Source organism: Orycteropus afer, unplaced genomic scaffold, assembly GCF_000298275.1.
Source record: "Orycteropus afer afer isolate SDZICR_OR568_19922 unplaced genomic scaffold, OryAfe1.0 scaffold00064, whole genome shotgun sequence".
Lineage (NCBI taxonomy): Eukaryota > Metazoa > Chordata > Mammalia > Tubulidentata > Orycteropodidae > Orycteropus > Orycteropus afer.
Window position 1 is genome coordinate 5364375 of NW_006921651.1, and position 13658 is coordinate 5378032.

The following is a 13658-nucleotide window of genomic DNA, read 5'->3' on the forward strand; positions in this document are numbered from 1 at the left end:
CTGTTCAGCAGCCCTATAGCAAAACAAGATATAGTATAATGAAAATGGCTAGTCATGGGGGGTGGGGGTGGGACAGGACCTTCAGATATATGGTAACATCAAATCATGTCCTGAGCAAGAATATGGTATAGAAAAAGCAAACCCACAAAGTGACTTCTAGGGATGCTGGAACCGGGCTTTAAAAATGCCACACAGATGCTACCGAATCTTACTCAATAGATGAAAAGCTGTATCTGATCTCATCCATGTTGTTCTTAGGGCAGATTTTTTTTTTTTTTTTTAAGACTCATGCAGCTGGGCACAATAGGCTTTTTTTTTTTCCTTTCTTTCTTTTTTAATGGTACATCCAGATTAAGCACTGAACACAAAATGAATTGGGCCCATATGGACTTCGACCAGCATATAAACTATTTCCTTTATAATTTATTCACAGTATCTCAAGTCTCTATATGAAAATACACGTTTTATGGTCATTGCAACCCAGGAGTTCAATAACATTTTTTCTACTAAGTCAGTGATTACACAATTTATCAAAGAATGATTACACTGAAATAAAAATAAAACAAAACACCAACCCCCTATACAGTCTTCCTTCCTCAAAGTAATTTTAAGAAAGCTAGTTATTAAATTGCTCTTTTTTGAAGAAGGGTTTTTTGTAGCTAGCACAAATTGCTAAACCATGTTTTTTTTTTTTTTTTTTTTTTAAGTTATTAGACTCTAAAGGATTCAGCAGAAGTGGGAAGTTATATAAACAAATCACTTCACTTCATCAGACTTGGAAAGATCACTTTTGTCTTACTTAAGAGACCTGCATTAATTACCTTTAAGGTCTTTTACATGGACTATTTAAAATAAGTACAACTTATTTATTTATTTCAAATGAGGTGCTTCTTCCAAAGTATTAAATAATGTCTACAAATGCAAAAGCATTTTTATAAATAGGTAATTAAAACAGATGACTAAAATTAAGTCAAGCTGCAAAACATTACCCAGGATGCACTGTGTTTTTTTTTTTTTTTTTTAATAAACATCTCAGGCAGTTTTTTTTCCCATCTGAAGCACTTTAGGGAGGGAAAAAAAAAAAGTGGGAAGTTTCATAGGGGGAAAAAACACATATATGTAATGAAATAATGCCAAACCTCAAACTAAAGTATTTACAAGATAGTCCCTTAAGCACAGTTTGTCATATTGCAATTACACCTTGCCTACTGCCAAGTCAAAGTGCTTACTATTGCCACTAGAGGGAGAAGTGTCTTAACACAAAGCAATGGTAGATAGGGAATGGGTTTTCTTGAGCAATTATCAGAACAAAGCTCCCTTGGCTGTGTGTACCTTCTAATTACTCAACACAATTAAAATGACTAACCTAAAACAAATAGGAGGGAAAAAAGCACAAAAACCTGCCTGCCTGATAGCAGGAACTTTACTAAACCTGTTTCCTTCATCAATCAAATCAGAAAGAAACATGTCATACACAAACATTACAGTTCGTATATGAGGTAAATTCTGATTTTTTTCCCCCTTAGGAAGAAAAGAAGAGGCTCTCTAGAAAATAGAGAATGTTGTGGTATTTACCCATCTGGATGCTACTGGAAAACTAACTGTCCTCCAAAGAGCAGAAATACAGTATGTTTTCTCTCAGTTCACTGGCTTATGAATGACTTTGGTGGTGTTGTGTTTGGTTAATACACACTATGATGTCATTTTCTATGTCAGTGATGTGCTTTTTCCTCCTACTCATCCAACTGTATAAAGGAGCTATGCCCATCAGCCTTCCATGCTTACACTGGGCCATTTTAGCTTGAAGTTCTTCACTACCGTTTCTGTGGAGCTGCTCCAAGGCAATGTTCAGACCACCACAGGAATTTTTGGCAGGGAGGGGGCATGGTGAGCAATGAAAACGGCTACTTATTCCTACTAAAAGGCTTATATAGCTCCTTTTATAAGGCCCAGTCATTAACAGAAGATGACAACAGAGTCATTTTTCTTTCAGCTGACAATCGTGACATTTTTCCAGCTGCGCGCAAGGTGTTGAAAACCTGGCAGCTGTTACCTCCTGGGATGAAGACACTTTTTTATCCTCCCTTGACAGTTTAACTCAGTGGGTCAGCACCTTTAAAGACTGCCAAGTATCCTTGAAGAGGATGGAAGCTTGAATTACTGCTCCCTCCCTAATCAATGTAAACCCTCACTGCAGGTGAAGTCTCCATCTATAGAGGTGCAGGGGGGAGGAAAATGTAATGCCCTGAGCCAGATGGTTTTATCTTGTTTTTAAAGAATAAAGGAACAAGCTAACAAGGGAGACAGCTACTTTGTTAGCTTCTTGGCCTCTCTCATGGCTTTGCATCCCCAGGGTTCCAGCTACACAAGAGAAAGAATACAGAAAAACGTAAACACTTAAAGAAATATAACTAGAGGGCTGGCATCATGCTGCTTTCAAAGAGTCGAGAGAGCGCTACTCAATGCTTTATTTATCACTGCCCACGTTCTCAGGATGGTAAGTGGACATCTACACAAAGGGAATGGGGGATGGGAGAAGGATTAGACAGCGGTCACAATTTACTCAATTACAGAGAAAGGCAGGGCTGACAGATCCTATTAGCACCAATGTGAAGCAAAAAAGGAGTTGCATGTTGTAAGGCTACTTTTTCAAAAAGTCATGAGTACTTTCACGTACACTCCCAGGTCTTTGCAGCACTTGTTTGCAGACATGAATAAAAGCTATGGAAACAGTGGCCATGGCTTCCTTGGCTTCATATTTTAGGGGTAAAATGAGAAAGAAAATTGCAGCCACTTTGTACAAAAGGTTCATACTTACTGCCAAGAGGAGCAATTACTCTGAAACTAAGAAAATGAACGCTCTTTAAAAGGATACACTACTTTTCTTGGTTTTCCCTACTTTCCTTCCTTCTGATGTTGGAAATGAAGCAGAAAAGCAAGTATACAAATTGGCTTAGTGACATGGGGGTAGTAGCTCCTGATTTTCTCTTCAGTATTTTCTTTTCCTGGTAACTTCTTCATTAGGTTTTGGAATCGTGGTATGCCAGCCAGATAATACAAGTCAGAAAGCGTTCTCTCCTTCTGGATTTTCTGAAGGAGTTTGTATAAGATTGCTATTTTTTTTTTTCCTTAAATGTTTGATAGTACTAACCAGTGAAACCATATGAATCTTTTGATAATGAATTCAAGTTTTTAAACAGACATCAGGCTATTTAGATTTTCTGTTTTGCCTGTGTCAGTTTTGGTAAACTATTTTTCAAGGGATTTTCCCATTTCATCTAAGTTGTCAAATTTTTGGCATAAAGTTGTTCATAATATTCCATTATTATCCTTTTAATATCTGCAGGAATTGTGGTGACCTTTCTTTTAGCTTTTCTAATACTTAAAAAGCTCTCTAAATTAACATGTAGTAGTCACGTCGTTTTTAACAATGGTTATAATCTACTTTAGAATAATATAAACTACAAAATTAGTTTCAGACAATATTCAACTGGTTAGACCGTAACTATGATTTCTATACTCAATGTTGAAAGAGTTCTTGAACTCTCATTAGAAATATCTGCATGAAAATCTCAAGTTAAGATGTAAATTCGACTTACATCAACACTAGAGAAAAGGCAGCTCTGACATCTTTTTATCTATAGAACTTGACTACAGAAGAAAAAAGAAAAACAGCAAATGGCACTTCATTATTGTCATATGCAATAGAGAAAAGAGAGAGTTTAAACAGCTTATATATTGTGTCCTATCTTTAAAAAATCAGCCGTGGGGTAATCAAGTTCAGGGCAGTCCTGGACAGCTGCCCTGTGACCCGCTTCTATTGACCCCTGCTATTCATCACTCTTCCCTAAGATTGAGAGGGCAAGCTCCTAGGGAGTGACCACCACAATAGACAGACACAAGCCAACAGTAATCTGGTTCGAGCAAAAAACCAGATGGCACTGTAATAAATTTACAAATCTGCATTCATGGGGCTGTTAAAACACCCAGGAGCTAAAAGACTCTGAGGCCCCAGGAGGATCTCCTACTTCTCTGTTTCTAAAGGCCATTTCTCTTTCCAAGAACATCGAGTTCATGCTCTTCACAAAGAGAATGGAGATAAAACCCTTTACAAAGAAGGGAGGGAAAAAGCCTCATGACCTAATTAATCTCTAGAGCTTGGATCTCAACACTGAATGACAGACATTAGAAAAATCATTTTGGAGCACTAGGAGGAAAAAAAAGTTGTTAAATTAAAGTGGAGGAGGTTAAGAGAACCTGCTAAAACAGCAACGAAAAAACCCAATGTTAAATCTCTTTCAAATGCTGCACACAACAGATCTTGCAAGTAGAAAATGATTCGATAATGTATGCATTTATTTTTAAAATGAATCAGATTAGTCCCGTGTGTGACCTGCTGGTCCATCTGTATGTGTTCGACTTAATAGGCACGATTCCCTCTCTCGCTTCAGTTTGAAGTATGAGAGAGATAAATTTAGTTTAATTTTCAACAGATCAGCCTATCCATTTTCCAAATGGACCATCTGGATCAGCCTATTAAAATTAATTTATAACTTTGCAGAGTGAAAATTCGTTTGTTAGCTTAAATAAAGTTGCCAAACTTTTTGTTGTGTCATTGTTTTCTGACAGTTGTTTCTGTATAGTGGGTAGAGTGCTTCTACCTCCAAATTTATTTTATTTAATATTGTTCCATTTATTCAGATTTACAGATGTGGTGTTTACTGCCAAATAATTAAAATTGTAACTGTCTCAATATCAATTACTGATCATTTCTTTATTTACGAAGCTTCCTGAATAGATCCAATTCTATTTTCTAAACAATAATTTTTACAGAAAAACAGAATAAATCCCAAAAGAATTTAACTTAACACAGTTAAGTGTAAAATTGACTATGCCATGGTTTCACTCCTAAGTTAACTCTGTATGAAACTGGAGTCAGAAGGTAGAAACAGAAATAGTTTGGCAATGTTGAGATCTGGGTTTCAAACTACCGACCAGCCAGGCAAGTCATCTAAGTTCTCCAAGCCTCTATTTTCCTCATTATAAACTAGAAATCATACCTTTACAGAGTTACGGTGAAGATTAAATGAAAGAAACGCCAGGTTTAAGACAGGTGCTCAACAAATATTAGGTCTCTCTTTTTCCTTACAACAATGACATAAATGCAAGTAAATGCAATGATTTTTACTGATTTTGCTCATCTCATACAACCTAATGTTATAATAAAAATGAATGGGTGATGTATCTACTCTCTGACAACAGTATACAAACTTGTTTTGGTTGTCAAGGGGCAACAGAAGAATAGAGCTTAGTACAGGCAGCAAGAAAAGCGTTTTTCTTCCCCCACCAAATGTTTTTGGAGATTTTATTTTTTTTAAAAAGGGCACAAGTGTGTTATCTTTTGGAGGTGAAGACACAGTAGTGAGAAAATATATATATATTTATATATATACACACACACACATACATATATAAACACACACACACCAAGAAAGGCCTTTACTTTTAGAAAAAGCAAACACTGCTCAGAATGAAAAGAGGCTAACTTCGTTACAAGCAAATTACTTTTGACTACTCATTTTTTAAAGTTTATAAAGAATTTTAACAGGAAAAGAAGGTTTAAAGTCAACTAGTCTACCATCTGCACTTTAGAAGTACTTAAAAGTTATTTCTCCTGAACAAGAAATCTTTTCTTCCATTTTGTTTTCACTAAATGTAAGCAAATGACTGTCTTGTACTTGTACACAGAGGATATTTTTGAAGTGATTAGGAAAACAATGTTCTGTGATTGAAATTGATGAGAGTGGCCAGATCAACTTCGGAGCACTCTTAAGTTCCAGTGCTTAAAGAATAGCAAATCAGGGGCTGCCTGCCTTTTGTTTTGTTGTTAGTAGCTTTTTATTTTAAGTAAGACTAAATTTCATACCTGTCTAAGTGAATTCTTCTCTGGTATTATCTTCCTAGGGGGTTCGCCATTATTACAGTCTTCTCTCTCTGAGGAATTCTGTGAAAGAAAGTAAGCTTTAATTCAGTTCTCATTATCTTCAATCTATTCTGTGGGAGTAAACTGAATTACATTTCTAATTCTGTAAGCTAGAACATCATGTATAATTATACATTTATTCATTTGAAGATTTATATACATTTAGACATATTCATATGTAAAGAAAAGCATATGCCCATGTATATAAATAGATGTATGCAGGGATCTGGGTGGAAAGTATTTCATCTATTTTAAGTACTGCCCAGCAGATCACATTCATTGGAAGTCTGGTTTACTGCCCTTTAAAAATTTAGGTTGACACTGGACCTAAGAAGGCACTGGTCCAAACTTAAGCTGATGACAACTTAAACCATGATTCATACCTTCTCTGAGTCTTTTAAATAATTGTTTTTTAACTACAGTAAATGGCAGTGGTTATTGCTGTTAGGTGCTGTTGAGCTGGTTCTCACTCACAGTGGCCTGTGTACAACCGACAAAGATGCTGCCCAGTCCCGAGCCGTCCTGTCGCTGCTCTGTTGGAGCCCATTGTTGCAGCCACTGTCAATCCGTTTCATTGAAGGTCTTCCTTTTTTTCTTGCCATCTTTCTCCAGGAACTGGTTCCTCCTAACATGTCCAAAGTATGTTAGATGAAGTCTTGCCATCCTTACTTCTAAGGAATTTTCTGGTTGTATTCTTCCAAGTGATCTGTTTTTCTGGTAGTTCATAGTATGTTCAGTATTTTTCACCAACACCGTAATTCAAATGTATCAATTCTTCTTCGGTCTTCCTTATTCATTGTTCAGCTTTCACATGCAGATTTGCCCAGTGCAATACATCATTTGATTTCTTAACTGCTGCTTCCATAGGCATTGACTGTGGATCCAAGTAAAATGAAATCCTTGCCAACTTCAATCTTTTCTCTGTTTATTGTGATGTTGTTTATTGGTCCAGTGGTGAGGATTTTTTGTTTGTTTGTTTGGGGAGGGGGCAGTTAGTGTCAACTTCCAAATCTGATTCTAGAAAACAGTTCTTTCTCTATTTGTTTTCTCTTCTCTTCTCAGATTTTATTTTCCTCAATAACAATAGCATGGTGCTTAGCTTAAAACAGTAACATTTAATCAGTGTCTTAGTATTACAGTCCATTTGTTGTCACTATCACCTCATAGTGCAACTTGCTATTTTTGGGTGCCCTCAAGTAGATTCCAATTCAAAGTGACCCTACAGGGCAGAGTAGAACTGCCCCATAGGGTTTCCTAGGCTGTAATGTTTACAGGAGCAGTTGGTTAGGTCTTTTTTTCTGCAGAGCTGCTGGTGGGTTTGAACCACCAATCTTTCAGTTAGCAGTTGAACGCTTAACCATTGTGCTACTTCAAAGGTCAGCTCTTAAGCTGAAACCACTGCCATCAAGTCAATTCCAACTCATACAGACCCTTTATGTCAGAGTAGAACTGCCCCATAGGCTTTCCAAGGCAATAAATCTTTACAGAAGTTGACTGCCTCACCTTCCTCCTGTGGGGCACCTGGTACATTTTAAATACAGAGCTTTTGGTTAGCAGCCAAATGCCTGAACCACTGCACCACCAGAGCTCCTAAAGTTTAGCTAGAAAACTTTAAAATGTCAATAGGATTTTTTTATACTTGCAAGGGGGGACGAAATACAAAACAAATCCCACTGGAATCAGATTCAGAGGTATAAAAAATCTGCTATAGTCAACACGTGTAAATCACTATCTCAAAGGCAAAGTACAGAAAATGCAGATTGTATATTATTTGGGTTCTTATTTCCACAACTACATTTTTAACATTAACATCTAAGAACTTGGAGTTGATATGTTATCATTCATTATATTCAGGGAGTTACTATGCTTCTAAATTCAAAAATTGTTTCCCAGAGTCTATCTAAAAATTTAAATAGTACAAAATCATTATTTGAGTAAAGAATCATTACTATGTTTTAAATCTACATATAAGTAGCATTTTTATATGTACCAAATATTACATTTTAAAAGATACTATAGGATAAAAAGGGAGCTCTGGTAGCATAGTGGCTAAGACACTTGCCTGCTAACCAGACGGCTGGCGGTTCAAACCCACCAGCCACTCCTCGGAAGGAAGGTTGGGCAATCCCACTTCCGTAGTGATACAGCCTCGGAAACCCAAGGAGGGGTCACTATGAGTCGGGTTTGACTCGATGGCACATAACAACAACAACAACAACATAAAAAATATCCTTTAGTTTTTTGAAAAGCCAATACCCCAAATGTTACTTTGGGGCAGAAATCTCTAATGAGGTTTCATTTGAAATTAATTCCCTGATATTTTACATTTGTGATTTAGAGACTCTAAAGGTCCCTAAATTTAAGACAGAGAGGAAAAAACTAGCGAGGGACTTCAAGATTCTAATTGCTTTTTCTCCCCATTTTGAAGAAAGAGAATGGAAACTATCTAGATAGAAAAGGGGGGAGAGATATGATTGAGTTAAAAAAGCAAATGAAGAAACTAGCAATACATTACACTATAAGAGAATCAAACAAAGAAGGGGAAAGGTCAACATTCAAAACATAAAAATCAATCTGTATACTTAACTGTTTTTTAAAGTATAGATCAATGTTTTAAATGCCAAAATAAATGTCTTATATAATAAAAACTTAAGCCAGTAGTCAATTATAGCTGTATTCAATTAAGCCAGTATTCAATTATAAACTTATAGTTCGCAAGTAACCATTTCCCACACCATGACGTTCCACACTCCTTTAAATAAAACACCATACCAGATAATCTAAACCTGTTTAATTCAATGTGAGATTCTGTATTTCAAAATTAATTATGTTTTGATGAAATGTCTTTATAATATAGTAATTGGAAGCCTAATTACTTTTTGGTGGAAGTTTTTTAACCTAAAGACATTATAAATCACATTTTCATTCTACAGGTGCCTGGGCTGAAACACAATTGATGCTAAACTCCTCTATAATGAATTAGAAAGTGAAAAAGAATGATCAGAACCCAACAGGCTGAATGGTAACTACCTAGCCTCCATCTACAATTTTCTTCCTCCTGACATTCTACTTTATCTGATTTTGATGGGTAACTATTAAGTGGGTATTAGAGTATCTAAATTATGACAGTCTGTCCTAGAAGAAGTGCACCCAGAATGCTCCTTAGAAGCAAGGATGGCCAGACTTCGTCTCATCTACTTTGGTCATGTTCTCAGAAGGGACCATTCTCTGGGGAAGGATATCATGCTTGGTAAAATGGAGGGTCAGCAAAAAACGGGAAGGCCCTCTATGAGATGGATTGACACAGTGGGTGCAACGATGGCCTCAGGTATAGGGATCACGAGGATGGCACAGGACCTGGCAGTGTTTCGTTCCGTTGTATATAAGGTCGCTATGAGTTGGAGATGACTTGATGGCACCGAACAACAACAACAAATTATGAAAGGGTAAAAGGAGCTAACAGGTAATTACCACTTGACAGCAGAACACAGAGCTATAGAAGAAGAGCTCCTTCCACAGGTGGACCCCACACATAATACAGGGTCTGTTGTTAAAGTGTAACTCTTTACAAACAGGAAAGATAAAAAATATATATACTATTTGTATAGCTAGTTCTTTTTAGATAGATTTACTCTGGACCATGCACCATAAGAAACCAAATCAAAATAGACAAAAAAAATTGATCTCCATTGTTACATAAAGAGCTTTGGTGCTGTGGTTAAAGTGCTCAGCTGCTAACCAAAAGGTTGGTTCGAATCCACCAGCCATTTCACGGGAGCAAAATAAGGCAGTCCGTGAAGATTTATAACCTTGGAAACCCTATGGAGCAGTTATACTCTGACCTGTAGGGTCACTATGAGTTGGAATCCAAGCAGTAGACTTGGTGTTATTTATTTTTTAATTTTTGGTTGTTACATAAAACAGAGGTAGGGGTTTAACAGTCATATCAGAAGCAGGAAACATACACCCTTCTGATAGTGAAGAGGAGACCAAGAAGTCAAGAGAAGAGATAAACAGCTTCTTGAAAGGACCTCTGGTAAAGCATTGGGCTGTTAACTAAAAGGTTGGAGGTTTGAACCCACCAGCTGCTGGTGAAAGAAAAATGGGGCAGTTTGCCTCTATTAACGATTTACAGCCTTGGAAACTATGGGGCAGTTCTGTTCTGTCCTACAGGATGTCTATGAGTCAGAATTGACTCAATGGCAGTGGCTTTGGTTTCTTGAGAGTGGAGGGGAATGATGAAATAGTCATGTGATCACACCTCAGAAAAACCAAACCCACTGCCATGAAGTCGACTGTGACTCAGCAACCCCCATTGGGTTTCCAAAGCAGTAAATCTTTAAGGAAGTAGATTGCCCCATCTTCCTTCTGTGGAGCTGGTGGGTTTGAATTGCCAACCTTCTGGTTAACAGTCAAAATGCTTTAAACACTATGCCACCAGAGCTTGTGGTCGCACCTCAGTGATGGTCAAAGCTTGTGTGCATCTTTATCTATGCTGCATCCCGACACACAATATTCATAATTCTCCTGGGTCATCAAGCTAAACTATGGCTGTTGTTGTTGTTATGTGCCGTCGAGTCAGACCCGACTCATAGCGACCCTTCCATGGATTTCCGAGGCAGTATCACGGGAGCTCTGGTAGCATAGTGGCTAAGGCACTTGACTGCTAACCAGAAGGCTGGCGGTTCAAATCCACCAGCCACTCCTCGGAAGGAAGGTTGGGCAATCCTACTTCCGTAGTGATACTGCCTCGGAAACCCAAGGAGGGGTCGCTATGAGTCGGGGCCGACTCGACGGCAAATAACAACAACAACAACAACAACATCACTAAGGAAGTACATTGCCCCATCTTCCTTCCGAGGAGTGGCTGGTGGGTTTGAACCGCCAGCCTTCTGGTTAGCAGTCATGTGCATTAGGCATTACGCTACCGGAGCTCCTCAAACTATGTCTGTTGTTGTTGTTGCTATATGCCGTAGAGTCAGCCCCGACTCATAGTGACCCCTCCTTGGGTTTCCGAGGCAGTATCACTACGGAAGTAGGATTGCCCAACCTTCCTTCCGAGGAGTGGCTGCTGGGTGTCTAGTACACTCTATTTAAGGGTAATTGATGCAGGTCAGAATCATCAATGGATGCTAAAATTAGTAGGGGAAAGTTTGACACATAGCAGGATAGTTTCATAATCTCAAAAATGCTTCTCCACGAGATACTTAATAATTACAAAGGGGAAAATTAGCAACTTCACAGTGGACAAATTTGGCAGACACCACCTTAACATCATGTACCTCTTGACATGATACGCTGAGAAGAACACATGATCTTCACCAAAAATATACAACCTAAATCCACTCATGAGAAAACATCAGACCTGCAGTCATATTGCACATGTAACAGTAAGAGTGCAGACTAGATATGTGACCTTAAATGAAATCTGAACTTCTAAGTTTTAGTTCCTCATACATAAAATAAAGAAAACATCTCCCTTCTAGAGCATCTGTCAAGACAAAAGAATGCAGGTATAGGTGTGGAATAAATGTTAACCATTAGTAACAGTAACAAAACTATCACTCTGCACATCTTTTTCTCTCTCATGCACCACAGAAAACATTCAATAAAAAATGTTGAGCCTATATAAAAAATAAACAAATGAACACTAGGCCAACCCAAATTGAGAAGCAGTCTATACAACTACTAGTTTATATTTAACTAAAATGTCAAGGTCAGGAAATACAAAGAAAGATTAAGGAACTGTTTCTGTTTGGGAGGGGGGGAACTAGAGAGATATGACAACTCAATGCAACATGGGATCTCAGATATTATTTTCCCATAAAAGGCATTATTGGGACAACTGGCAAAATCTGACCTTAGTGTGCAGATGAACTAATAACAATGAATCAATGTTTATTTCCTGATTTCTCCCACTTTTACAATTTATATTTGGAAAAAAATCAGTCTTTTCATTGTATAGTTCTATGAGTTTTGACAAAGAGATACAGTTGTGTAATCACCACCATAATCAAAATAGAGAACAATCCATCACCCTCATAATTCCCTTACACTGTTTTTTTATTGTCACTCCTCTTCCCACTGGCAACCACTGGTCTATTTTTTGGTCCCAATAATTTTGCCTTTTTTCGAATGTCATATCAATGGAATCGTAACCGTACGTAGCTTCATGAGTCTGCCTTTCCCTTTTCATAATGCATTTGAGATTCATCCATGTTGGTACACAGATTGTGGTTCTTTGGCTTTTTTATTACTGAGTAGTAGTCCACCATTTGTTTATCCATTCAATCTCCTGATTTTGATAAGCAGTACTGTGGTTACTTTTTAAAAAGTTTGTTTTTTAGCAAACACATTGAAACATTTAGGGGTAATGGAACATTTTATCTGTAACTAACTATCAAATGGTTCAGAAAAAGTAATATGTAAATAGATGAGTGTGTGTATGTGTATATACAAACAGACACAAAGTAACATATTAACATTTGGAGAACCCATGTGAAGGGCATTAAGGGGATTCCTTGCACTATTCTTGCAACTTTTATGTAAATATGAAAATACGTCAAAATGGAAGTTAACAAAAAATGATAGATCAAATCTAGAATAAAATACGTTAAGAAATGGAAATAAAGAAAAAAAAGAAATGGAAAAAAAGAAGTTAGGTAAATGTAAAATAAATTTAGGGGGAAGTACCATTAAATATAATTAAAAGTCACATTCTATCACTTAATGCTAAGCCAACTAGAAAAGCCTGAATGCTCAGAACCACTCATTCACAACACTCAGATGAGACGTTTATCACAGAAAATCATTTGCAAGACATGTTTGTGGTCCTTAAGTAACAATATTCCACAAATGTTGTTGTTGTTATGTGCCGTCCAGTCAGGCCCGACTCATAGCGACCCCTCCTTGGGTTTCTGAGGTGGTATGACTATGGAAGTAGATTGCCCAACCTTCCTTTCAAGGAGTGGCTGGTGGGTTTGAACTGCCAGCCTTCTGGTTAGCAGTCAAGTGCCTTAGGCACTATGCTACCAGAGCTCCCATTCCACAAATAGTAGCATTATATTAAAATATTTCTGAAAAATATTCTGTATGACTTTACCTTTTATAATTAACTCAAACATTTATCTCCTAGCTCAGTTTAGGTTGCTAGCCTAAAATTTCAAAGGACAGAATAAAAGTCTCGGTGACAAGTTTGAATTGAACTTCCAACTGGAAGCATCCGGGTAGTACGCAGACATTGTGACAGAAGTTGCATAGTAAAAGTCAGTAAGTGAAATTACTGATAAATCTCATGACGTTAAGAACTCTGGGATATATTTGGATAATATGTTTCCAGGAGTAACATGGAAGTGGTATTTCTGAATAAAAAAGAAAAAGCAATTATATTTAAAAGTAAAGTATTCAGGTGACAGACTGCCCCCAAATCAACATATCCAAACTTTAACCACTCTATTTACATTTGGACCCATTCTAGGACAGCTGTTTCCCTCCCAATTTTTCTTTTTCTTCCATAAATCCTCAGAGTCAATTTTGACTTATTCCTTTCTTTTTTTTCTTTGAGCATCTCTAACCAATCTCATGTTTTTCATTTTTCCTTTCCATCATCTGTTTTAATAGATCTGGCCCTATTTTTCATTTTCACTGTTTCTCCTCTACTCCAGATCCCCAATAC

General features: G+C 37.3%; 1 protein-coding gene across 1 annotated transcript in view; it reads right to left on the minus strand.

Moving 5' to 3' along the window:
- The window catches only part of BTRC (beta-transducin repeat containing E3 ubiquitin protein ligase), a 134387-nt gene that overhangs the window by 81334 nt on the left and 39395 nt on the right, over nucleotides 1-13658 (minus strand). The window contains exon 2 of the mRNA XM_007939937.2: nucleotides 5927-6004. Coding sequence (XP_007938128.2) covers nucleotides 5927-6004 — 78 coding nt within the window. The remainder of the gene's footprint in view (nucleotides 1-5926; nucleotides 6005-13658) is intronic.